At 39.1% G+C, this 24,615-nt stretch overlaps 1 protein-coding gene across 4 annotated transcripts; it reads right to left on the bottom strand.

Moving 5' to 3' along the window:
- Positions 1-1,440: 1,440 nt before the first annotated feature.
- LOC146488425 (LIM/homeobox protein Awh-like) lies at positions 1,441-24,012 on the bottom strand. Of its 4 annotated transcripts, none has more exons than XM_085117596.1 (7): positions 23,824-24,012; positions 11,584-11,646; positions 11,003-11,184; positions 7,968-8,194; positions 5,408-5,461; positions 4,053-4,355; positions 1,441-3,356 (listed from the first exon to the last, which is right to left on the bottom strand). In XM_085117596.1, exons 1-6 carry the CDS (start codon positions 23,857-23,859, stop codon positions 4,072-4,074), a joined length of 846 nt encoding a protein of 281 aa, XP_084973722.1. In that variant the 5' UTR covers positions 23,860-24,012; the 3' UTR covers positions 1,441-3,356; positions 4,053-4,071. The 4 variants fall into 4 exon arrangements, with proteins under 4 accessions (XP_084973722.1, XP_084973729.1, XP_084973716.1 ...); XM_085117603.1 differs by lacking the exon at positions 23,824-24,012 and adding an exon at positions 21,146-21,290; XM_085117590.1 differs by lacking the exon at positions 23,824-24,012 and adding an exon at positions 15,658-15,912.
- Between the last annotated feature and the right edge of the window lie 603 nt (positions 24,013-24,615).

Raw genomic sequence — 24,615 nt, 5'->3', positions numbered from 1 at the left:
ATTAAACACGTTCCCTTGAAAATACAGCATCGATAAATACATTTACGCGCAGGGAGGATTGCAACCCTTAGGTGTCCAAGATCAAGGGCCTGTTTCACAGGAAATTCCTCCGCGAATCTGGAGAAATGTTCGGTAAAAGGCCAGGGAAACATGAAATAATTACGGCACAGCAGGATATTAAAACTTGGGGAATCGTTAGAGGGTAATTTTTTGGGACAAAAATGCCTGGAGAGGCCCATGTGTATTTTACGGCCTTTTCAAATGGAAGAAAAGCGCTGGTCATGTTCTGTGTAAAATAGTTTCACATAGAACAGTGGAGCCGCCGTTAATTCCTGGCGCGCTACTTGCGTTCAAATTTCATTGGTAAAGACGGTGTTCGAGCGAAATACGATTAAAAGAAAAACAAAACAAAAACAAACGAGACATTTTAACACAGCTAGAACCAGTGTTTTAATAAACGTTTCAGCAGACTAGATATTTAGAAACGTTCCAGCCAGTTAACCGTCTAATGTATTCAGTTCCCAGCCAGCCGTAATCCAACCTGCAGAGCGGGTTTTTAGTCGAGCGGCCCCATCAGGTACTCCTGATAGAACTTCCTTTGAGAAATTACTCAAATTAGGAAACTTTTACGGGCCCGAGCACCCTTCGGGGGTGCTCAAATGTATCGGCTCTCAAGTCACCTCTGTCAAGACTATTCTGTGTTCAGAATGTCATTCTTTTGGGATGTTTTAATATTATATCTTCACTCCAGAAACTGCGAGGAATCTGGTACGAGTTGGACTGTTTGGGTTGACTGACTGGGACATCGCGACGACGAATAGTTGCATATTTTTTCGGCATTTTGTCGGATGGTGTAGCTCTTGTAACATATCCTCACTGCACACCTATTACCCCGTCACAGGAAAACCAAGTTATCCATGGTAGGAAACCGCAACTACCGAGACAATCGGGCGTGCCGAGCGTAGCAAAATGTGGCAACCGCCACCAAGGGAAGTGGGAGGGGCGAAACGTTCACGTCACCAAAGCGAGGGTCGCCATGCATAACACCTCTATTTGTAGTTTATTCTTTACCGTGCCACGGGCTAATTGTGTATGCAGTAAGAATAGTTAAATATGCTTAATCTAAAACAGTATTTTCTATACAACCGACTGCCGAGAAATGCACTTACTTATCTGCGCATTCGACGGCGGTCCATGCGTCTCCCAAACGATCCCATAAAGTAGTCATAAATTCTATATTGATAAACCATAAACCAAGCATTCGTTTCCACTCCCCACCGACGCAGCACCACAGTAACTAGACCCCCATATCCACCGGTTAGTGAATTATAAAGTAGTCCAATACGTCTATTTTCACTGTTTTGGGCTGCCAGAAACGACCGTTAGCTAGGGAGGGGAGGGGGTTGAGGGCTGGGATACACACAAGAATCAACGGCAATATTTTGAGAGAAGTAAGCTTTTTAATCGCAACCCACAAAGTAATAAGTTGCACAGCTCTTAAACCATAACCTCTGCTTGGAGGCGCGTTAATATTGTATGCACAAAATTTACACATAGCTACGACCTATAAATGTACATTCATTTCTTTTATAAGAGGACGTTATTAAATACTTTTATTCTTTTCTTTTCAGCCAATAATTTACAACGTTACGTGGCTTGCTTTAAAGAGAACACGAACCAGTCCTGTTCTGGCCTACAAGAGCCAAGATATTTTCAAATGCGACAGGCACTGTATTACATTTTAACAAGGTTTCACCAAAGCAGTTCCCTTTTAATTGTCGAAACTAAAAGTCATAGCTAGGAAGCTGACGCAAAAGCAAAGTTTTCCTGGTTAAATTGTTGGAGAAAAATCCTTCGAAGCAAATTCTAGACTAAAACAAAGAGGTTGCTTCTGGGGCGCAAATATTGCTTCCAGGTACACTTAAGTCATATTAATAGAAAACAATGCTTTCGCGACAGTGTTCTACTTAAGCCAGGCAATCATAGACATTTTTTTATAAATTGAAAGTTCAACCTGGAAAGGAACGCAGCGAAACCGCTTAAAAGCGCAAGTTGAGAACAGAAAATTTTATCCACGCATTTCATCATGCCCGGGGGAATTGGGCAAATCTCCCATACTCTGTATGCAAGAAATCAGTAACTTTAAAATTACTGCAAGATGGGCTAGCGCGATTATTTTGGTTTTGTCAGTCAAGCTTTCAGCCCTTTGAAATTCATTTCACAGTCAAGCAAGAATCAGTGAGACTACGGGTGAATGGAATCCTTGAGTTACCTTTCGAATCTGTGGTAATGGATATTATGCTGTACAAGACGGTTCTCTGAACTTTTGAGTCTGCGGATTATATCCGAAATGGAAGCCACTGGACAGTACTTTCCTGTGGTACGGTTTATTATGCTGTACAAGGTGGTTTTGACTTTTGAGGCTGTGGATGAAATTCCTAAGTATAACCATTCAAATGAAAGCTACGGAGCAGTATTTTCTTATCCTGCTGTTTATTATGCTGTATATAGTGGACATGACTTTTAAGTCTGTGGATAAAATCTGAAAGTATGACCATTGAAATGAATGCTACTGAACAGTACATTTCTGTGGTTCTGTTTACTATACTTTACTAGGTGCTTCTTGCGTTTGAGCCAGTGGATGGAATCCTAAAGTAAGACCACAGAATGAAAGGATGCTCATTGTAACTCTTGACTCTTAGGATAACACCCTCAATCGTGAGCCACAAATCAGTACTTCTCATGGTACAACTGTTGTTACCATGGCAACACGATTGTATGCTCCCTAACGAGTGAATTCCGTTTGTTCAATACTTTACCAAGTGCAATTTTTGAGGATTTTCCCTGTTTTGAGCACGGGCGCTCTTAAAAGAGAAAGGGCTAAAAATACCTTTCCAACCGACAGTCAAAGTCAGGACCATTTATTCCACCGATGTGTTAGTTGCGTGGTCATCGCAGGCGCTTAGATATCACTACTTTAGTTTCCTTTTCAGGGCATAAGAAGATTACTTTATGATCCTACAGTACTAAAACCCAAAGGCAACTATTGCAAATATTTATGACAGGTTTAGAACCAGCCACGTGTCAGAATTTACCCACCCTCCAGCGAAACCAAATTTAAAACTTGCTTTGAATTCTAATTCAAATGTTCTTGGGCTTTTCCATGAGCTGTCCGTCGTCAAAATGTAAGAACTTTAAAAAGCAACGTTTGAAAAGCTGACATTTTCGCTTTTTGTCTCAAAGAACCGTACGAGCTGGCCATGTCACGCGGTCATCTTGTTCTCTCTCGCGTGCCTGTTGCATGGTCTCCTGCAGGTTTTGATAAATGTTGACGGCACTTTATAATTCTTTATAATCTGCAATGAAAGGAAAAACAATAGAATTAAACAAATAACAAGAGGGATATAAAAAAATCTTCCAGTTTGGACAAAATAAACTGCACATCAAAATGGCGAACGTAAAAGAAGATCTCTAAATTGCTAAGTTGTTTCATTTGATTTGCAGAGCTATTCTCGGTTGAGTGTCGAAAGTACTTTCGCGTTAGCTTCGGTTTTGTTTTACTGGGCTCCGTGATTGGTTAACCACCGAAACTGGCGCCACTTCTCAACCAATCAGAAGTCAAACCAAAACCAATGGTGACTTGCACGCAAGCGTTTTCCCGCGCGATGTTTTGATTGGTTCACCGTGTTCTTTACGTTTGTTGTGTTGTATAGAGGGATTACTAACGACACTCACTTGGAAACCGCTCTACTACATTACGTTTGCATGGTAGCACGGCAGTTGTATTTTCAAAATGACATGCGTCCGTCCATTTTCTGTTCTTGAAACGAATCAAATTAAGTATTTCAGGTGAGAACACCTTAAAATTTCGAATTAAAACAAACTTCTAAATAAGACCCAGCATTAACTCCTATTGGTTATGTAGCATACAACTGCCATGATGCTCTACAAGCGTGTTTTATAGAGGGAACTGGACATTAGCGTGACCTAAAAAGGTTTTCCAAGCAGATAAAAACGATTTATAATAATAATCTTTCAATCTCTGCTCTTACCTAGACCCCCATCCAAAGATCAAAAGCCAGCTGAGCTCGGCGTTCGCGGGCTCCCAGTGAACAGCGGTGTTCCGTATTTTTTCTGCCTCGCGCGCGAATTTTGAAACCACACTTGCGTGACTCTCTTACTGAGACCAGTCAGCTGCGCGATTCGTTCCAGGTCCTGCCCGTCGGGGTTGGAGTCAATGTTAAAATTCGCTTGAAGAATCTGAAGCTGTTCCTCAGTGAACGTAGTTCGCACTCGTTTGGTTTTGTGACATTTTAGAATTCCTCCACTGGTCGGTGAGTCTTCACTGTCTGCGTCTAAACAAGAAATAAACACCATGTTACTTGTTGTGATAATTTAAACACAACAAATCGACTCTTCACTTATCTACAACGTCCAGCAAGTCGTAGCGTTTCTTGTTCAATTATTCCCGCCCAAACGTAAGCAACAGGTAGAGGTATAACCATATTGGGTTCTTACGGTAGACACCTTAGACATTATCAAGTGTCCACTTTGAATGTCCTCTGTTGGAAGCTTGTCTCTATACCCTAACACCTCTACCTTTTCTACGGTACAGAATTCCCGAGAATCGGGAAAGTGCGGGGTACATTACTACCTCAAATTTGTGTTGATATACAGCAAAAGAAACACCATGCAATAAAATAGGTTCCTCTCCAAGTCGACTATTAACACTAATCTGATGCAGAAAATGAGTTAGGCGGGAAAATTAGCAGTTCTCACGGCAGGTTCTTGCAAAGATTGTGGAAACAATGAATGAACAGTGGTGGGTGTACCACAAGCCAGTGAACGTATAAGACAGAGAGAACTCTATTGACTTTGCCTGTTGGCACACGTTTGTATGGTTCATCACAGGCCGTGAGTCGTGAACGTGTTAGCAATGAATAAGCGTGCATAACGGGCGTTATTCAGTTTAGGCAGAGCGCGAAGTGTAAGGCACGACCTTGGCGCACACGATGAGAAAAAAAAACGCTCTGCGCTCGCCTATAGAAAAATAACGCCCGTTTTACAGGCCAGCGATGAGTGGACTGAAGAGTATAAATAACAGTTTGGAATAAAGGGCCAATCTTTCGTCTGTAACGATCGTTTTTTTGGGATTCAACTTTCAATTTCTAATGAACCACATTTTGTTCTCCCACCATCGAACTGACAGAAGCTCGTAACTGAGGTTAAAATGAGCCTTAATGTAGCCTTGATTACAAGCTAATCCCAGTTCAACCGCGAGTCGACAAATTTGCTCTTTTCTGTGAATATTTACTGCTCTCCAATCACAACACTCATTCCACGATTTTCTTCGAAAACAAAGCAGTGTTGGGCAATCCTTAAGGAAACAAAGTTCGTATTCAGTCACCTTGTATCATGTCTTCAATCCCTCCATCACTTTGAGTGCAGAAAGAGAGAGCAACTAAGACAGGATAAAGAGAGATCGCAGGTAAGAGTAAGGAAACAGCACGTATAACTAAAACAAACGCTTTTACAGGCCACTCTCCTAGACGAAGCCATTGACAAGTAACTTTTACACGTGTACAAGCGTGAATTTTAGATTAAAAGATAAGGATTATCGACTGCATACATCATTAACTTGGTATTGATCTTCAACGGACACTTGCTGTTCCAAACTGTTTTCTTCAAGGACGTAAATACAGTAACATTCAGGCCGGTACACAAGTAAAAAACACGGGCCAATGGATGATACGCGATACCACAAGTTCATAACTGTTCTAACAAGCTAGCTATAATAATGTTTCTGATCACGAGAGATTCATCGTAATAAACATAGATTTTTCTTAGTGCAATAATCATCAGAATACTTTTGGAACAGCAAGAGAAAGAACTATATTTCCAATCTTTCAAGATATGAAATGAAATTCAATTAACACCTTTCAATATTTCATCTTTTAAGGCGAAGTCTCACGAGAAACTAGAAACCAATAAGCTTCGCAACCAATTCGCAGCTCAAACTTCAAAAAATGTAAAAACATGAAGAGAATTATTTAAGCTATCGAAGGACCACCAACTGAATGGGTCACGGGGCCGAGGTTACATCGTTTACAAAACAACAGATCTCATCACCAAATTCTCATTTCTCCCGCTTCGCAAGCCTTTCCCCCTAAACAATCCATGATTCACGAAAAGTGGTTTTAACTTGCAATTCTTTTAATTAAACTTTGCGTCCATTCAAATAACAGCTCTGCGGTACAAGATGGCTCACATACGAGCCTGTCGACGAAATCCGAAAGTACGACCATTCAAATGAAATAAATTCAGCCGTAGTTCGCTGTATGTTTTCATCCGGAGATGGGCGTTCCGCAATTTTTTCAGCTTGGATATTCACTGAAAAGCTCTCGCAATTGTTGACTTTCAATCTACACATATCGATCCCTGAATTCAACAGCTGCTTTCTCGGCGCTTTGTCCTCCGTCTAAGGCACCGCGGAAAAAAAAGTCGGAAATTTCATGAATTATAAATGTCCCTTGATTACTGTTGCCGAGACACCCAGCAATAAGACTTGAATTTGACACCTCCGAAAAGGAAATCTTCAAACCGCTTTTCTGAATATCGCTTTGTAATGGTAAAAAGCAAAAATAATAAATAATCGTCTGAAAGTTCGAAATGTAATGCACGCACTTTGGATCTTGAGTAAAACAAACTGATTCCTTTGGGGAGTGACTATTCTACAAAAAGCAAATTGCTTCAAGGAAACACCGAAATAAACCTTGCACGCAAGAGAAGGTTTAATTCAATTCTGAATCAGTCTTACTTTGCGAAACGGTTTAACTCTCGCGAATAAAATACCATGAGTATTCACTACAATCTGCACCGCTAACATGGAATCAGCGAGCGCCAAAACTTTAAGATAATGGATTTCAAAGAAACCAAAAAGTACTTCAATCAAATAAAATTTAAATTCATCAGACGTTATTCAGGAAGCTAGACTAAGTTGATGACGATTAACTGCTTTCAGCATAAAAACGTAATCATGGTTTTAGAGTAATCATTAAAATACGATTGTTTTCAGACGCATATAGCTGTACACGCAAAACAAACTCTCAGAGCCATTCTGCGATCAAGACAACACTTTAAAAGAACTAAAAACCCCTTCTCACAGGCTGATATCAAAATAGTCCCAATTTGGAGCGTTGAAAAGATAAATGTGACTTGACTTGACTTGACTGGTGTTTTCTTCTTCACCCATTTAAATGAAATGATTTTCTTTAAGCTTTGATCACATCCTTTGGATTATCTTGTTTAACACACTTTCAAAATGATTTTTTACTTTAGCGGAAAAGGTCCCGCGTGGGCGTTCAACAAAAGCATACTTTTCTCATGCAGCTTTCTTGTCCAGCCATATGAGGCCAAGTTTAAATTGAAGAAATTTAAATAATTCACTTAATATTTTCTTTTACAATGAACTGCTTAAAAGCTTCCGTTTAAATGCTCAAACTTTAGGATTTTGTGCATAAACTGAAAGGTACAACCACCTTGAAAAGTACTGCTCAGTAGCTTTTTCATTCGAAGGGTCACACTTCAGGATTTCATCTATGGACAACAAAAGTTGGAGATGCCTTGTACAGCATAATAAACATCACCACAGGAAAGTACTGCTCAATAGCTTTCATTTGAATGGTCACACTTCAGGATTACATCCACAGACTCAAAACGTTGGAACCTCCTTGTACAGCACCACAAGAGAGTACTGTTCAATGGTAAACAGATTCATTTATTCAATGGAAGGATTAGACGACGTTAAACTACTCAAGGTTTTGCCTCCGGGAATAGAAAGGTCAAAGCAAATTTTGAAGAATTAAGGGGAAAAGATGGCAGGTTCTTTGCCTCCGCTGGCACCGCGCGTGGACAAGGGAGCCAATTCTTCAAGCCATTAGCCAAGTAACACCAACAAACCAACTTACCTTCCTGCGAAGAGTTTTCGGGCAGGAACACCTCCAAACTTTCCATGTAGTGTAATTTACAGAGAACGTGTCCTTCTTTTAGCGCAAACTCCTCACCAGTAGAAAGTTGCCGCTTGCACGCGTCGCACGCGAAACACGCGAGATGGTACACACTGCTCCGCGCGCGCCTCACCCAGTCGTTTGCGTGGATGCTTCGGGCGCATCGCGCGCATTTGGTGCCAAACTGTCTGCAATGGGATAAACGAAAGAAAAGAGGTTAGTGCACCCAAAGAACACACCGCGTATTGCTACAAAAATGGGCGTGTAAGGGGTGGGAAAACTGGAACTGATGGCGCGTAAAACACGTTTCACTTTATCTTCCAGCGATAAAGTTAGTCAAGCCTGACATATTAATATTGAAATTAGAATGGTGTTTTTTTGGTGGTCAGACAATGACTACGAATGAGGCAAAACAGCCTGAATCACATAGACGCCAGAATTCATACAAACGTTTAAAATCCTAGGGTTCTTTTTCATGCGCTAGTTTTGATCGCTTTTAGCGTTATTTGAGGCTCAGTTACTATGAGTCACTTGTCATACGCCTCCCAGAAAAAACTGGCAAAACTCTTAATAAATAATCTCCCCGTTGTTCACAGAGCGGATGACTCCATCCAGTGGTTAAATCAGCGGATAAACTGTATTAGTTGGAGTACATTTTATTCGCTAGTTAGCGACTCATCCGCTAGATAAAGTTATGCGGATCTTTGAACAACCCGGGTCAGCCGAGTAACAACCAAACAGTAGGTAATACACTTCACTTTGAGAAATAATAGCTTAAAAGTCAAACAAAATGGAGAACGATAAAGAAGGATAAAGACACGCAAGCTCTAGAAAAAAAAGAAAGAAAGAAAGGAACAACGGGAACAACAAAAAACAAGACAAAAACAAAAAAAAAAGAACGAAACTAAAAGCGAGCTAACGAGCAAACGCTTGAAGCATGTACACGTATTATCAGTTTTAATAGCAATTAAGAATTGTGATGAAGAACGCTGAGCGAGACACTTATCGCCAGGGACTGCAGGTCACTACGAAAACTATTTCTATTAGCTTAATTTAAGTTTTATTTATTTCGAGTACTTAAAACTTATCTTCAAAACCTTCGACAATTAGTAAAATCGTCTGAATCAAGAGGCGCTTACGCTTGAAGCAATCGTGTTCTTAACTTAAAGAACAAAGCTGGGTCATCGAGGAAGTTCTACTTGACTTTCGTCGTATTTCGTTCATTGTCATTATTTTCAACACCTTCGTTCAGGATTTATTATCCAGAGGAACTACAATAAAGCTAAAAGAAATTATCCTTTACCACAAAACAGCCGGTTGACTCTCAGACTGAATTAAGTGTTTTAAACTTTTCAGAACTAAATCGGCGACAAAAACGACCAAATGGTATAGCGACCGCATTTCCAATAAATACGTTTTTGCCTCAAACCGTTTGCCTGGACACAGTCATTATCTGAACGCGTTCAAGTTTTTCTTTACTTCAGTTCCGCACCAAGCAAGGTTCAGAAAATTTGTGCAAGGGAACATCATTCAACATATCACATGTTTTGTAAACTCCAATAAGTACATCGGCCACTTTTCAACACAATGTTACCTAAAAGCTCGCTGGCTAGGCGACAAAACTAATTTGCAAGTTTGCATTTTAAACACTGTTCGCTATGTTTACATTCACACGTCCAGGGCAGGTGCCTTCGGCGTTCGCCTCCACTTAAGCCAGGAACTGATAAATTCAAGGATCGCAAATTTAAAACTTAACCTCCCTGGACCAAAAAAAAAATTAAAAAATTACAAAAATGAAATGTGTGATTAACTAAAATAAAAACCGAAAACAAATCACACGGGACATGTACAAAAAACGGGCAAACCGAATTCCAATTTAAAATGAACCTCGTGAAACCGATAAAACGGATCAAAGAACATTAGTAATGCAGTCTCTTTGTTTTGCAAGTTTGTGGCCTCGTCGGCAATAAAGCGACTGTAAACGGAATATAGTTATTAATCGCAAACTCTGCTTGGGGTTTCACTTTTGTTTTAACCTTTAATAAAATTCACAAAAAGAGGAAAATTTTTTGAGTTCCATTTCGCTAGCTCTAACACACGATTCAGTCGAGACTGATATTGTTAGAGATGTCGTGCCATGGGATTAGCGTTTAAGCCCTTGGCTACACAAAAGTCGAAAGCTGTGGTATGGTTAATACAGTCCCCCGTACTCCGTCTTTTAACCGAACGCTGGCTTGTAAAACCTTGAAGAAAATCAGCGCTGGGTTTGATTGTTTAACGGTCCAACAATGTTTACACCAATGTCCAAACCTTCTGGAAAAACAGTCAAGGAAAGCAAATAAAACGATTTGTTTGGGGAAAAAAAACGTAGGAAGGACTTGTTAATCGATATTTATCGGCACAATTTCCAGATTCGCGCAATAAAATTATTACCAAATAGCCAGACTGTGGCTCGCAGAGGATTCTCTGCGGTTTTTCCTATTTTGATGCCCGGAGAACTGGAATATGGTAATTCAACAAACCTCTTAGCGTCAACGCTTTAATGATGCACAGCCAAGTAAAGCACAAAATAGGTCACTGAAAGTAATTCTCACTTGCTCCCTAATGGAAGCATCAGTAAGGCAAAAAGACTTGAGAGACCCAAGTATTTGTCTAAGAATCGATGAATGTAAATTGCTGTTTAGGACGATTTGTGGTCCGACAGAACAATTAATGAAAAAAATATATTTTACCAAACGTGGTTAAAACACCACTACGAATAATTATTAGTTACAAAACAATCTGTAAATATCGCTTTTGAGAATTAAAACCCATGCGCTTAATTTTGCCTTATTCTCCGCGTTGAAAAATTCTACATAATTTGTCCAGGGTGTCTAACAGCACAACACAGACGAGACTAATTCCTACAAAATAAGTGAATTCCTGTTCAAGGAAAGACGCACAGAGACACACGAACTGAGAAGCAAACGCGCACGCAAGCAAACGTTACCCAATACCTTGCGTAGTCAGTTTTGCAGTAAATCTTGTCCTCTTTGGTGTAGCACGTCGCTTCTTTGCCGAGTTCTAGTCCACACATGCAGCACTTGAGACAACCCGTGTGCCAAGCCTTGCCGCTCACTTTTACCAAGTACCTGTCCATGATTCGGCCTTTACAGCCAGCGCATTTCTCTCCGTGTGCCTATAGAAACACAACGCATGTTACAATTGCATTACCACTCCAAGACAGCGCTTTTCGCGGAGTCAATTAGATATTCGCTTTGGATCGTGTATAAAAGGCCCTCGCTATTGAGAACTTCCCTCGAGAGACTGATTTGGAAAAAAATCAATATAGTTAAATTCAGAGGCAGGAAAGAGAGGATTAATAAACTTCCTCGGGAAGTTTATAATTATCAAAAGGAATTAGCAAACTCTGGCTCACTGTGAAAATATTATTCCATAATACGGCCAAGGTCCTCTCTTGTCCAGGAAAGTAAACAAACAGCCCCACAGACAACAGGTTCTCGAATACACGATAACTCTCACTCGAACATGTTACAGTAATAAAAACCAACACAAACATCAAAACGCCAATACTCACCGACTGGTCACCAACTTCGCGAGTAAAATTCGCAGCAGATTTTTCCTCGCAGGCAGTGGTCATCTGGCGAAGCGAAAATAAAGTTAGTTCGGGCACAGCACGAGGGGGCAGAGCTGGTTATGGTATTTAGAGCGGTTTTGTATCCGAACCAATCCACCCGCTATGCTCAATTTGTTGTTTGAGCACTCGAAGGTTTCAAATAAGCCAATATACCATGACATAATAATAAGCGAGCTTGTAACGTGATTGGTGCCGGGACATAAGTAGGCGGAGCGCATGTCCGCAGGGAAATCGATATAACATACAAAATGTTGCTTCCTTTTGTCTTGCCTTGATCAATGAATGTTGTTTTGAAATGGATGAATATTGCTAAAGTGGACGCACATTTTATACAGAACCCAGCCTTGCCCCAGACTCGGATAAATCATGCTCTACACACGGAATTTATTCCGCGTAAAATGCGGTCGGCAACAGACCGATTAATTCCTACGCAATTTTGCTTATATTCCAAAACTCTTAAGGCTGGTTTCCATATGATCGCGGATCGCAGATCGCAGATCGCAATAAGGTCTGCGATCGTCTGCGATCGTCTGCGATCATATGGAAACTACTTCTGCGATCGTCTGCGATCCTGCGATCGCGATCGCAGACGATCGCAGAAGATAGAACCATGTTCTATCTAAAGGCTGGTTTCCATATGATCGCAGACGATCGCAGACCTTATTGCGATCTGCGATCTGCGATCCGCGATCCGCGATCATATGGAAACCAGCCTTTAGTTACATGCTTATGAAATTCAAATTTTAGTTGCTTTTGAATGCGTAGAAACTGTTAAAACCGTTCACCATATTTTACGTGTGGGAGGGCTTCGGTGTTGAATCCTACAAAACAAGTTGAAAACGTTTTGTCTCTTGTGGAAAAAACGTGGTACTTTTGGGGACAACGATTCTCGGCGCCGGTTGTCTGTTCACAACCAGGCAAGAAAAATCACATTAGATTTACGACACTAACAAAAAACCCAGGCACAAGCTGTTTCCTGTTTCAGCGTCGCCGATATTTTTAATTGAACTAAGGTCATTTTAAGGAAATTGCGGAAACCAAACGTTGTTCTTTTTCTTCACAAAAATTAAGGAAGACTGGCAACGCTGCACACAATTTTGAAGCTTTTCTTTGAAAACTTTCTAAACACTCGTTTTGGACGAGTTCGTCATCGATGAAATTTGACAAGAAATAAAACCCGCTTCAGTACTTTTCACATCACTTATCGCTACAATGAAAGGAAAAGACATAATGAATAATGGCAATAAAATACATTTTCTGGGCAATATTTTTAAATTTGTAAACTCGAGCTGTGAAACCGGTATGGGTACCAGATAAAACATCCAAGTTTTCAAAATTGTCTCTGCGAATCGCTTTCTTGACCAGTTTTGCGCAGAACTGTAGTCCTTTCCGAGATATACTCAATATTGCTTTTAATCAAAAGCGAGTAGAATCAAAGAAAAAAGAAATTAAAAATCAATTTCGAAAGCGGACGGATCAGTATTTATTATACTTCAAGTTGACAGCTCTATTCGCCCTAACACTTTTGTCTTGCAAAAGAAACCATTCCAGGCATTTTAAAACGACAGAAAGGCATAAAGGCTTATTTTGACAAATTTGCATTTTCCTGTACTTAATAGTTTCTGACAACAAAGCAACGAATTTCTGGAATATTTTCCGTTGAATAAAGGCGTGGGATGTTGACATTCACAAAAAAGAAGGAAACTTGTTAGTTTAACGATAAAATTGCGGATTAAAATTGTGATAAAAATAAAACGCGAATTGGAAGAGACGATATTGACGAAGAAGGAAAACAAGCTTGATAAACATACAACAGCCACCTTAGCAAAGGTGGAAATGTCGTTTTATGATCAATATAGCGCTAACACTTTCACACATTGGCTCAAAAAGGTGAAGATGCTTTTAGGAAACGAAAGAGCCGACACTGCAGTTTTATGTTGACGACTGAGACAACTGAAAGTTTTTAATAACTTTTTTTCAGAACGAGCTTCAAGCCTAAACAGGTGACAATTGGATCGTAATATGTTTCGCCTCCGGAAATAACGGTATTTAAGGCACTGTTTAATTTTCCTGGACAATTGTTAAGACTGAAAAGATTATGTAGATGAATTATTGATTAGTTCAGAAGCAAGCTACGCGCGAAGAGACAGGAAAACTTTAAGAAGCCAGGGGCGATTATGGAACCCACTGGAACATGATACGGAAGATGGTGCAAAAATGTCCACAAGTCTCGCCACTTGAAGATTTGAAGTACGCGTTAAGAAAACAAATATGGGGCGATACTAAGCACTACAATGTAAATCAAAGAACATCAGAAGTAATTTTAACAGCTAAAGACAAATTATTAAAAACACACAGAGAATCACTAAAAATGCTTTTGTTACGTGACATGAATGATTAAAGAAAGAACTCTTTGACGTTTTATAGCTGTAATCTAGAAAAGTTCGCGAAAGAATGCACTAGACAACTTTACACTTTGAAGAAGATTAACAATCAAAATATTCTTTACTTAATGCAGCCAATCTTATAGCGCTAGACAACTGTTTCTTTTTTTACCATCAGGATTACATCACTAGAAAACTGACAAAGGAAATGCATACATGTCGAGATAGATTTTCATGTCACAAAGGAAACGAGGGTAATATAAAACGACGGGAAATAGCGATCAAATGTACAGACCTCTCGACAAAACAAATTCTAGAGAAAGATTGCATTTGTTAACAACACTATTTCACGACAGATTCGCAAGCAAGAAAAACAGACCTAATTCGGCAGTTGTCAAATCGGGACACTGCGAAATCTAAAAATAAAATAGAGCCGTTTAATTTCATCAAAACTAATTTATATTGATATGACCGACCGCAATATAAAGTGGTATACTTTCTCTGAAAACAGCTTACCGAGAAGTAACATATTTCAGCCAATATTCTACTGCAAGTGAATTTCTTTTTTAACTGTGAAACCAAATAGAACAGACTTTTCGAAATTTACAGGCGTGCCAGTTAAATTTTCCGCATTCAGCAGCCGAAAGATCATTTACAAACAAGACAAATGATGTTAATTTAAACCCATTCAAGGCGACTTCTCGCTTAGCACGTGCAAGTTGCAAAAGCGGGCAGGTGGATTTGCCATGAAAATGTTGAACAAACCTTAATTTGGAGCGTTGTTTTATTTCTTTTCAATAGAAAGCTGAAGATAAAATGCTCTTATTCAATACAATAGTATTATAAATGCAAGTCGGTATAAGATGACCGCGGCAAAGCAAAAATTCAAATTAATCCTTGGACAGTATTGAAGTATTTAAGCCGTAATTGTTACGAAAAACTGAAACTGTCATGATTTGCCATGGATTAAAAGGGAAGAAATTTAATAAGTTTGTATTCAGAGGCGTACATCATCAAATTGTTTTTCATCGACAGTTTCGAATAAATAAGTCTCTGTCTTAAATGACTTAAAATTACGCTGTCCCTCATCTAAGGCGAAAATTAAAGCAGCACGATTTGGAAATGTAAAGTACACCTTAGAGCTACGGAGATTACGCAAAGCCATTAACGTCGAAAAAGCTGCAAACAGCAAACAAAATCTCGAGAACAACTAAAAGCACCTTTGGAGCTATTGGCGTTCTATAAGTTTTGTTTTAAAAAGCCATTATGTTGAGGAAGAGATAACTTAAGTGCACGGAACAATCGAACCGCGTGCCACACAAACAACTCATATACCATACTTAGAATTTTTCCATAATGCCACAAGTTCTTCAAGAAAACCAACAAAAGATGCAGTTTATATATAGCTCATTATCAGATGACTTAATTTACCCAACCCCGTAGTGCGCAAAGAAAGCTCTTGGTTTAAAGACCCGGGCTTAATTCACTCGCGGGAAACAAGAACAGCGGCTGCCGCAGAACTTATCGTTCTGCAAAACGTTCAAAGTTCGAGACGCAAACTTCACCGGAGATCGCTTTTCAGTGTTAATCTGGACTTAAACAACTAAAACAATTAAAAAATTAACGTTACCTCACAAGGTTTCATGCTTTTACCCTCCTCTTTCACACAGAGCAGCGACATAGTTTTGGTCTAGTGATCTCCTTGCAGCCAAACTGAACGCAACGCAATCGATCAATGCAAATTATGGCCAGGCGCTAGCGGTCTTAAAGTAGAAGCGTCAAATTTAAAAACATCGCATAAAAAGGGCGGCTGGGAAGTCAAAGAAACGAATAAATGCGAAGCGGCAAAAGATATAAAAGAGAAAAACCGGCGCGTCTGTACAAAGGCTTCCCGCTGGCTGTGAATGCAGCTGTAAAAAAAAAAGTAGTAATGATTCGAGGCGGTGGCTGATTGCGCATGTTTCGCGAAAATATACTCTGTTAATTTTTCCTTCTTCCACACTTTAACTATACGTAAAAGCTTAACTTTAGTAGATGCATTCACGTTGTTTCGCGGTTCAAGAGACGGGAAAATGCCGCAACAGACAGTGGCGGTGACCCTTAATCGGCTCAAAAAAAGAGAAACGCAAAATAAGAATCCAACCGGGTAGATTTATCAGCACCGCGGAGAAATTTGTCAAAAAACAACAACCACAACACACAAAACAGAACAAAACAAGACAGATTCCCCATAAAATGACTTTGCGTTTTCGGATGTTTCAAATCGCGAAAATTTCAATCGTCAGTAAAGAATGAGTGACGTTTAGACCCGCTTTAAACGTCGAGTTTTTGCCGCGCCGTGTGCCGACGTTTGATACTAAGGAGAGAGTCTAAAACTACTTACGAATGACCACGAGTGACCACGAATGGCCACGAGTGATCACGAATGACCACGAATGATCACGAATGGCCACGAGTGATCACGAATGACCAGGAGTGGCACTGCAAGTTTCTGTCGTGCTACAAGGTTACCGCCGTGCCGAACTTAATTCATAAATTATGAAAACCATGTAACTACATTACAAAACATGGTTAATTTGGCCATCTTGGATTTATTCGTACAACCGTTTGTCCGTTTTATCTTTTAAAAGTTCGACTTAATTGAATTCGACGTGTGAAACAAAGTCTCGCTGCAGTCATGCTAAAGTCGAGTCAGATTAGCACGACACTGGCAAGACCTCTCAAACGGGCCTAAAAGCCAAGTAATACGGGCAACATTTTTTGCAACTTGTCGTCCAACAAATGTTACGTTGCAAGTTGCGATCGTTGTTACCACCATTCGGCGCACAACAAATTTTCATGTTGCAGAAAGCAGAAACGAAGTATACTTCTGCAGACTGCAACATGGCCTTAAGGTGCAGTAATATTTTATGCCTCTTTTAGTCATTTACCGCTAATTATGCTGGAACGCACTACAACTCAATTCCGGAACCACCCGCTCAGATTACAATTACTTCCGTCAACTAACAATCATCTAGAAATATTTCAGTTGTAATTTTTTGTCGTAAGAAATCTTTGTATAAATTTTCATTTATTTGTAATGTTGTTATTAAGTCTGCTCGAAGAAATTGGTACGTGCTACTACATAAATTCGAGGGTAAATAAAGTTGATGATGATGATGATGATGATTATGATGATGAACAAAGGACAAGCTAGACTTGCCTCCAGTCGTCTTCTTATGTGCCGAAAGAGTGACTACCGAGTGACGAAGTCTGGCTGAAGTTCAAGGAAAACAGGCTTGGCGAAAGTCTAAGAATAAACGTACATCTGATAAAGCCGCTTCTTACTTTCTGTACCTGATTAAGTAGTAAAAACGGCTAACTCGTTCATGTTGATCCAGTACTGGAACGGTCCCATGTGAACCGATGCCCATAAAAGAGTAAACAGCCGTTCCGAACCGGATCCATTTGGAACCGGTCAGTGTGAACAAAGCCTTAGGTTGACGAAATATCAAACTTCCAAAATCACGACATAAAGCTTCCGCGAAAATTTCACGCTATAGGTATAAAAATTGTTCTTAAACAAAAAAAAAAACAAAAAAAATCAAAAGTCCACTTGAAAACATCTTCAACTGTATTATCAAAAGCTGAGATTAAAATGAACTACAATCTTGGCCAGACGTTTTAGGCCAAACTGCATGGGCAACGATGATGCCATGTCATGGTGACGTGTTTTGTCCACAAAGATGGCCAAAGACTTTCAGTTTTAATTATTTTCAGTGTGATAGTGTAGTATCTTTTCATAAAACTAGGCTATTATTTTTAAATTTCCATTGGTGTAAGTGAGACTTTTTGCTTTTCAAAGTCCTACTAAAATAGTTGACATAGTCCCTTTAATTTCGTTGAGTCGACCAACAAATTTTACTCCGCGTACACGCGTGTTCATCGCGCGGCCCGTCAGCTGACACAAGGCGGTGTATAGCGTGGGGCGGTTTTCTCTCATTCGGCGCGCGAGTCGCTAGTATTCTTGTCTTGTATTCAACCGAACCATTCTGTTTTTATCGGTGTCACTTCAGCGAGTTTTCGTTGTTCTCAATCTGATTTCAATGGAACCTTTCCGTCGCTTGCTATCAAAGTCGGATTTTTATCGGTGTCACTTCGGCAAGTGTTCGGCGTTCTCAATCTGATTTCAATTGAACCTTTCCGTCGCTTGCTATCAAAGTCGGATTTTTATCGGTGTCACTTCGGCAAGTGTTCGGCGTTCTCAATCTGATTTCAATGGAACCTTTCCGTCGCTTGCTATCAAAGTCGGATTTTTATCGGTGTCACTTCAGCGAGTGTTCGGCGTTCTCAATCTGATTTCAACCGAACCTTTGCGTTGCTTGCTATCAAAGTCGGGTTTTTCTCGGTGTCACTTCAGCGATAGTTCGGCGTTCTCAATCTGATGTCAACCGAGCCTCTTCATTGCTTTAAGCATCATAGTCGAGCGGACACCCGCGGTGTCTTCGGGAATGCGTCGAACTTGTTGTTACCTATTGGATGATCTTCGACGAGGTCCGCAGCGTTCCTTTTTTTTTTCCTTATTTCAACCCCAAATCTTTCTCGCTTGGTATCAAAGTTACCCAGCGGGCAAACGTTCCTTGCTCCTCCATACTTGGGAGGCCATTTGCGAGAAACAGAACTCTCATATTTTATAAAGAATGACGCGCGCGTCGTCGAAAATTTTCGAAAAACGCCCCAAAAAGTATCAGAATCTTGGTTTGACGGGTGACTCAAGTTCATTTTCACCTCTAAAGGTAACAAAACAGTTCACTGGCAAATAGATCCTGGTAACGGTGGCCATTTTAGACTTTTGCGCCCCAGTGTAACAAAATCCACAATGCCCCTCCCCCCCTCCTCGAAAACCTACGACTATCACACCCTCGCCATTTTTTCATGGGACTCCCCTACCCCAAACCGAGATAGCAAACTAAATAAACTGAAAGCGTCCGCTGAAACTATGTCGGTGAGGTCTTTTTATGATTGTAAAAGTAGAGAACTAGCATGCATGAATAAAATAAAACTACGAACAAATTGCTTCTTCCAACTCTTTTGGTTGGATCGATCTGTTACTGGGTTGTGATCGTAATACAAATTTTACTTTCTTTCCACTTTGATAGCAGGAGTAAATAGTTGAAAATTTATACATTTTAGGGACTAATAAATAACAATTATTATAAGTCCCAAAAATGTATAAATTTTCAACTATTTACTCCTGCTATCAAGTGGAAAGAAAGTAAAATTTATATAACTTTTATATTATAATTATTAATAATCATTTGACCTTTTATTGCACTGATTACAACACTGCGACATGTAAAATGGCTAAGAACATTCACAAGGACTGATTCAACTTGGCTGATGCAGTGAGGACAGCCTGAGGAGGATGATTTTACCCTGTCTGTGCAATTTTCCAGCTTATCCTTTGCCATTATGGAACCATGATTTAAAAGAGGTATTATTTCAGTCAGTGACGCGTCAGACATACTCAGAAAAGAAAATCCGAGTTTTCCCAACATGAATTTGAACGTATGACCTTCCGATTACTAGTTTGGTTGCTCTACCACTGAGCTACATGTACGGGAGACTCGTGGGAACTAGGTTCATGGGACAAAAACGTCCTCCATGCTATTAGGATTCAATGCCGACGACTAGCATATGTGAAAGAGATGTGATGTTATGTTGTAAAACTGGTGAATAAGTTATAGATGAATCAGAAAAGGAAAATCCAAGTTCTCTTAACGGGAGAAGACCCTATGACCTTTTGATTACTATTTCAGTGATCTACCACCCGTGGAGAACCGTGGGAACTAGGCCATTACACTAGGTTCAAGTGTATACTTGGAAAACGAAAATCTGAGTTACCCAACAAAAAGTTGAACCTATGACCTTCTGATTACTAGTTTGCATGCTCTACCACGGGAGACTCGTGGGAGCTAAGCCATAAGGCCATTAAACTAGGGTCATTTGACAAAAACATCCTGCATACTGCTAGGATTTGAATTTCAATGAGTACCATATGTGCACTGGAATAAATATTAATGCGATATTATGTTTTAAACCTGGTGGATAAATGATAGATAATTTTTTTTCAGTCAGTAACACCAGGATATCCTCAGAAAAAGAAAACTCAGAGTTTTCTCAAAAGGAGTAGAACATCTAACCTTCCGATTATGAGTTTGGAATATCTACCATTGAGCTACAGGAGACTCGTGGGAACTAGGCCACTAAACTAAGGTCAAGTGACAAACATCCTGCATACTGCTAGGATTGGAATATTGCTGAATGGCTGAAAGAAAATGTCTATCACCACCTTAATTTCATCTCTCCGGCAAAAAAGAAAACAAGGCACAATGCCTACTGTTCAAAGAAAGTCCAACATGTTCAAAGAAAGTCCAACAAAACAAACAAAAGTAAAAACAAAAAATCCACTAGTCTTGATCGAGACACTGGATGATTCTGGTTGAAACACAAGCTGAAGTTTTGCTTTGACCTGCATTTGGAACATATTCTTTATTAAGTTAAACTTAAAAGGTTATTAGCCAATCATAACAAGAGAAAGATGACCAGATAACTGCTGAATGTCAGGTGTACCTAGGAGATGAACAATTGGCGGCTCAAGTGATTGAATCTGCCAAATGCTTACTTAACAGGAAAAGAGCATTAAGCTACTAAAGAAGTTTTTGGTTAAGGGGTATTTGAGGGTTTTGAATTCCAGTTTAGTATAAGATATTTTTATAATCATTATTTGGTACCTTAAAAAGTAATGCTTTCATTTATAATATTATTGTGTATAAATGCTGTTCAAAGCATTGTTAAGGACAATAATATTAATGCGGCCAATATATGCAACAGTTATGTAGTAAAGGTTTTACAAAATAAATAATGCAGCTCAGTAAATTTTAACTAAATCTTGAGATCTCAGCACTAAACACTTACAAGTGTCTTGAAATGTTGAGCTTAATAATTATTAAGAGTTGGTGACTGTCTCAGAATCTCAAATTAAAAATGTGACCTCTTAAATTCAAGTGTGCAGACGTCTCAAATCAGTCCACTCAGAGAAGAATAATGTATCATTTTGTGGTACTTTTTGTACTCACCAGTATATCAAATTTCTCTTAGTAGAATTTCCCCAGAGCTGCACGACTCAAAAGGCTTGTTGCATTTGTAAGAAAAGATACCCTGGGTTCACATGTCTAAAGGCAAGGTTCTTGTTAATTGACACGGCAATTTCCATCTGCCTTTCTGAAGTCTGCACCCACTAATGTATCGGGTCAAAATTGGAGACTAACAAATATCAGATTGCAAAGTTTCATTTGATGCTTTTAATTAATGTCAAAGAGAATGTTCTAGGCTGGCTGCTTCTCAATCAGAATATTTCCCAACAATAAGGTGCAAAGGTTGCTGTCAAAATTAATTCTGGTCTCACACACTAACAACTTATATTGTGTTCACTTTAAAAACTTGGGAATGTAAAACTTCAATTAAAACAATGTTGGATTGATGTGAAGTCTTGTTTCTTTAAACCCCATGTATAGTTTTAAAATCAATTTGAAAGCAAGATTAGGTGTTTTTTTTTTAGCTATTCAATGATCATCCTTAAAATATGACACTGAACTAGTGTTTCACTATTAATGTGTCATAGCAAGTGATAAAGATATTGTAACAATAATTCAATATTATTTACTGATAAGGAAACTTAACAGTCTCTTAACTGAGACAAATATATTAAATTATTCACCCGTTAACTGCAATTTTAAAATATTATGCTTTGAGTTTCACTTATGTTTCACATATTATTACAGACGGATTTCACTTAACTTCTCAAGAATCAATATCACTGCTTTTTAGTCAAGTATTTACCTATTACAAAGACCATTTTAGTTTTCCTGTATGTTAACTGCCAGTTATCTCTGCATCCATCCAACAGTTCAGGCACAGAAACGACATTAATGTGTCTATCACGTAAGTTGTTGGCTATCAACCTTTTGCATCAGAACTCACATTAAGATTTAACAATATGATATATTCATGGCTGTTTCTATCACCATGGAGAACAATCTGGAATCTTGCAACACATGTACCAATTATGGCAATATTATATGTAACACAAAGACATTCTAGAATAACGGAACACGCATCCATAATCTAAATGTCTCGATGACAACTGATTATAATATTATTTGATTATGCAATATGATCATGACTGAGCCTCTGTATCATCAGACAGAACATTCTAGGATCTTTAAACACGTACACTGACAATATTATATATATTTTTCCAAGGAAGAATGCTATTTTTGATCAGTGCAATATTCAAGAAATAGACTATAACACTTGCACTGCTTGAATTAAATAGTTAGCTTAATACTTGTACAGAAATAACTAAAGTTATTTGGTCTTTACGTCAACCTCTTAATGTCAGCATTGTATGATGTCAAAACCCATACGAATGACACAGACGAGTAAAAAAAAGTCAAGTTGCCTAAATATTACCTTCCAAACTGAAAAAATTTGTGTATGTTTGGCCATATTGGTACTATTTTCAGATGAAGTGGACCCATGTTTAATCACCAAAATCACCAACCCCAATTCAGTAAATCATAAACTTGATTTCACCAATGAAAACAAAAACCCCGCAACCTGATCAGCAAGTATGACTTAATCTTTCTTGACTCCAAAATTAAAAATGAAAGTACAGTTGACTATGCAGTGGGAAATTTCTGTTAAAAATTGAAAAGTGATCAATCTCTCTGTAAATTCAAAGAAAATATTAATTAAAACTGATTTCCCTTTAGAAAATCATCTGTTGGACAAAACTTTGATGAGAGATGGAAATGGTCGGCTTTAAAGAATTAAGTGTTGCAAAAATTTTAGTTACGTTTCGCTAAGCTCTGTTGTCTGCAGGGGTTTTTTTGTGAAGTGCTGTAAGTTGAATTCTCTATTTCTTAAATAAAGAGTAAAAAGTCTTGGGTTCTGAAAAAAATGCTGGTCTTAAGCCATCTCGCAAAGTCTCAACTTTACCTAGCCAATGGAATCTGAACTCTATAATTTGTGCATTTCATTCACATCTTTCAGAGATTAAATTGCTTCTGACGTTTTTCTCGAGCTACTAACAGTTCCTGATGAATACTGCTACAGTGTTTACTATTAAGCAATTCCTGTGTTGTGATTTCGCGAATCTAACAAAGATGTCTTAAATAAGCGATGCAAGAACAATGAAAGGAAAAAATATATGTATTTAATAACTTGTGCTTTCCTTGTAAACACTGATTCAAGATGCTTTTTTTGTGTGTGTGCAAGTGACAGAATTCACTTTTCAGCACAATTCATTCTCCGGAGAAATCAGAGAAATTTGACTGCAAGCTTTAAAATCAAATTTGGATAACATGTGAATTCTCACGTCTTTTATATTTTTCTCTTCTTTTGTTGTTGTTGTTGTAATTTTCAAGGGAGGGGGATTTATCGTTGCCAGCAGCAAAATCAATGCAAAACATGAATTTTAAGCACAAAAAAGCCGGAAAAACAGTTATGATAGTCAAAATGTAGTCACTGTGATTTCTTAGATCTTCTTAGCATATGGTGTCAACTTGAATGAATTTCTAAACCTTTCGTTGTTTACGTTTGCCTTACATGACATTTGAACCCGATTTCTAAAAGGATTTGGGAAACACAAACATACAACACGGGCAGAAACTTCGGCTTGGTCAGACAAAGCGGTTAGGCATGCACAGCTGAACAATCTAATTACGCCAATAAATGAGATTTTTGATCTTACCAGCGTAACCGCTTCTTCCCTGAATCGACCCACCATCCAATCTTCGTTTAAATCGGCTCACATGTAACTATAAGGTTTCCAGAAGATCATGAACAGAGATGTTTGTGATCACTCACGTCAAGTGCTTCGTAAACGAGAGAGAATTTGCAGAACTTCCGCTAACATATTCAATATCCAAGATGGCGGACAATGGCTTGTGTTTACTAGAGCCCAATCTCCCGCTCAACTTCCAGCTCGCCCCGACCCGTACCCACCCGTACCCAACCCGCATGATGTCAGGTGCAAGGCCCGAGGAAAGTGAAAAAGCAATGAAATCAAACTTTTTTTCTTTGTTGTACCTTTTGAAAAACGGCCGGTCGGACGTTGAGGAGCGAAACATTTTATAAGGATCGAATAAATGCCCCTTGACAAGACCCCTCCCCATTTAAGTTGTTATGCACAATTCTACCGCGGAAAAGGAAAGGCCAAAATAGAAATAAACAAACTGAGGCAAAACAGGGCGTTTCCGAGTTGCTTTGAACCTCACTACGAAAGCAAGGCTAAGTGCAAGGTTTTTTGATGAGAAAATTAGTTTTCTTTCCATCGCTTTCTTATTGAGGTTCAGAGCGAATCGTTTGGGAGTTGGTGTTTCCCTCGATCAGTTTAAATTATTAAACTTCAAATCGGGTGTTTATCCCCGGCTTAAATACGGTAACGACTGTGGTAGACTCCATCTAGCTACCAGTACCATCTAAATATCTTGATCACCAGTCAGTAGCCGAAAAGACGTTTCCCTCGGATTCTGTTTTATCC

This window comes from Pavona decussata, unplaced genomic scaffold (genome assembly GCF_977016875.1).
Source record: "Pavona decussata unplaced genomic scaffold, jaPavDecu1.1 SCAFFOLD_9, whole genome shotgun sequence".
NCBI lineage: Eukaryota > Metazoa > Cnidaria > Anthozoa > Scleractinia > Agariciidae > Pavona > Pavona decussata.
The sequence above is the reverse complement of the archived record's forward strand: the minus strand, read 5'-3'. Positions and strand labels throughout refer to the sequence as shown.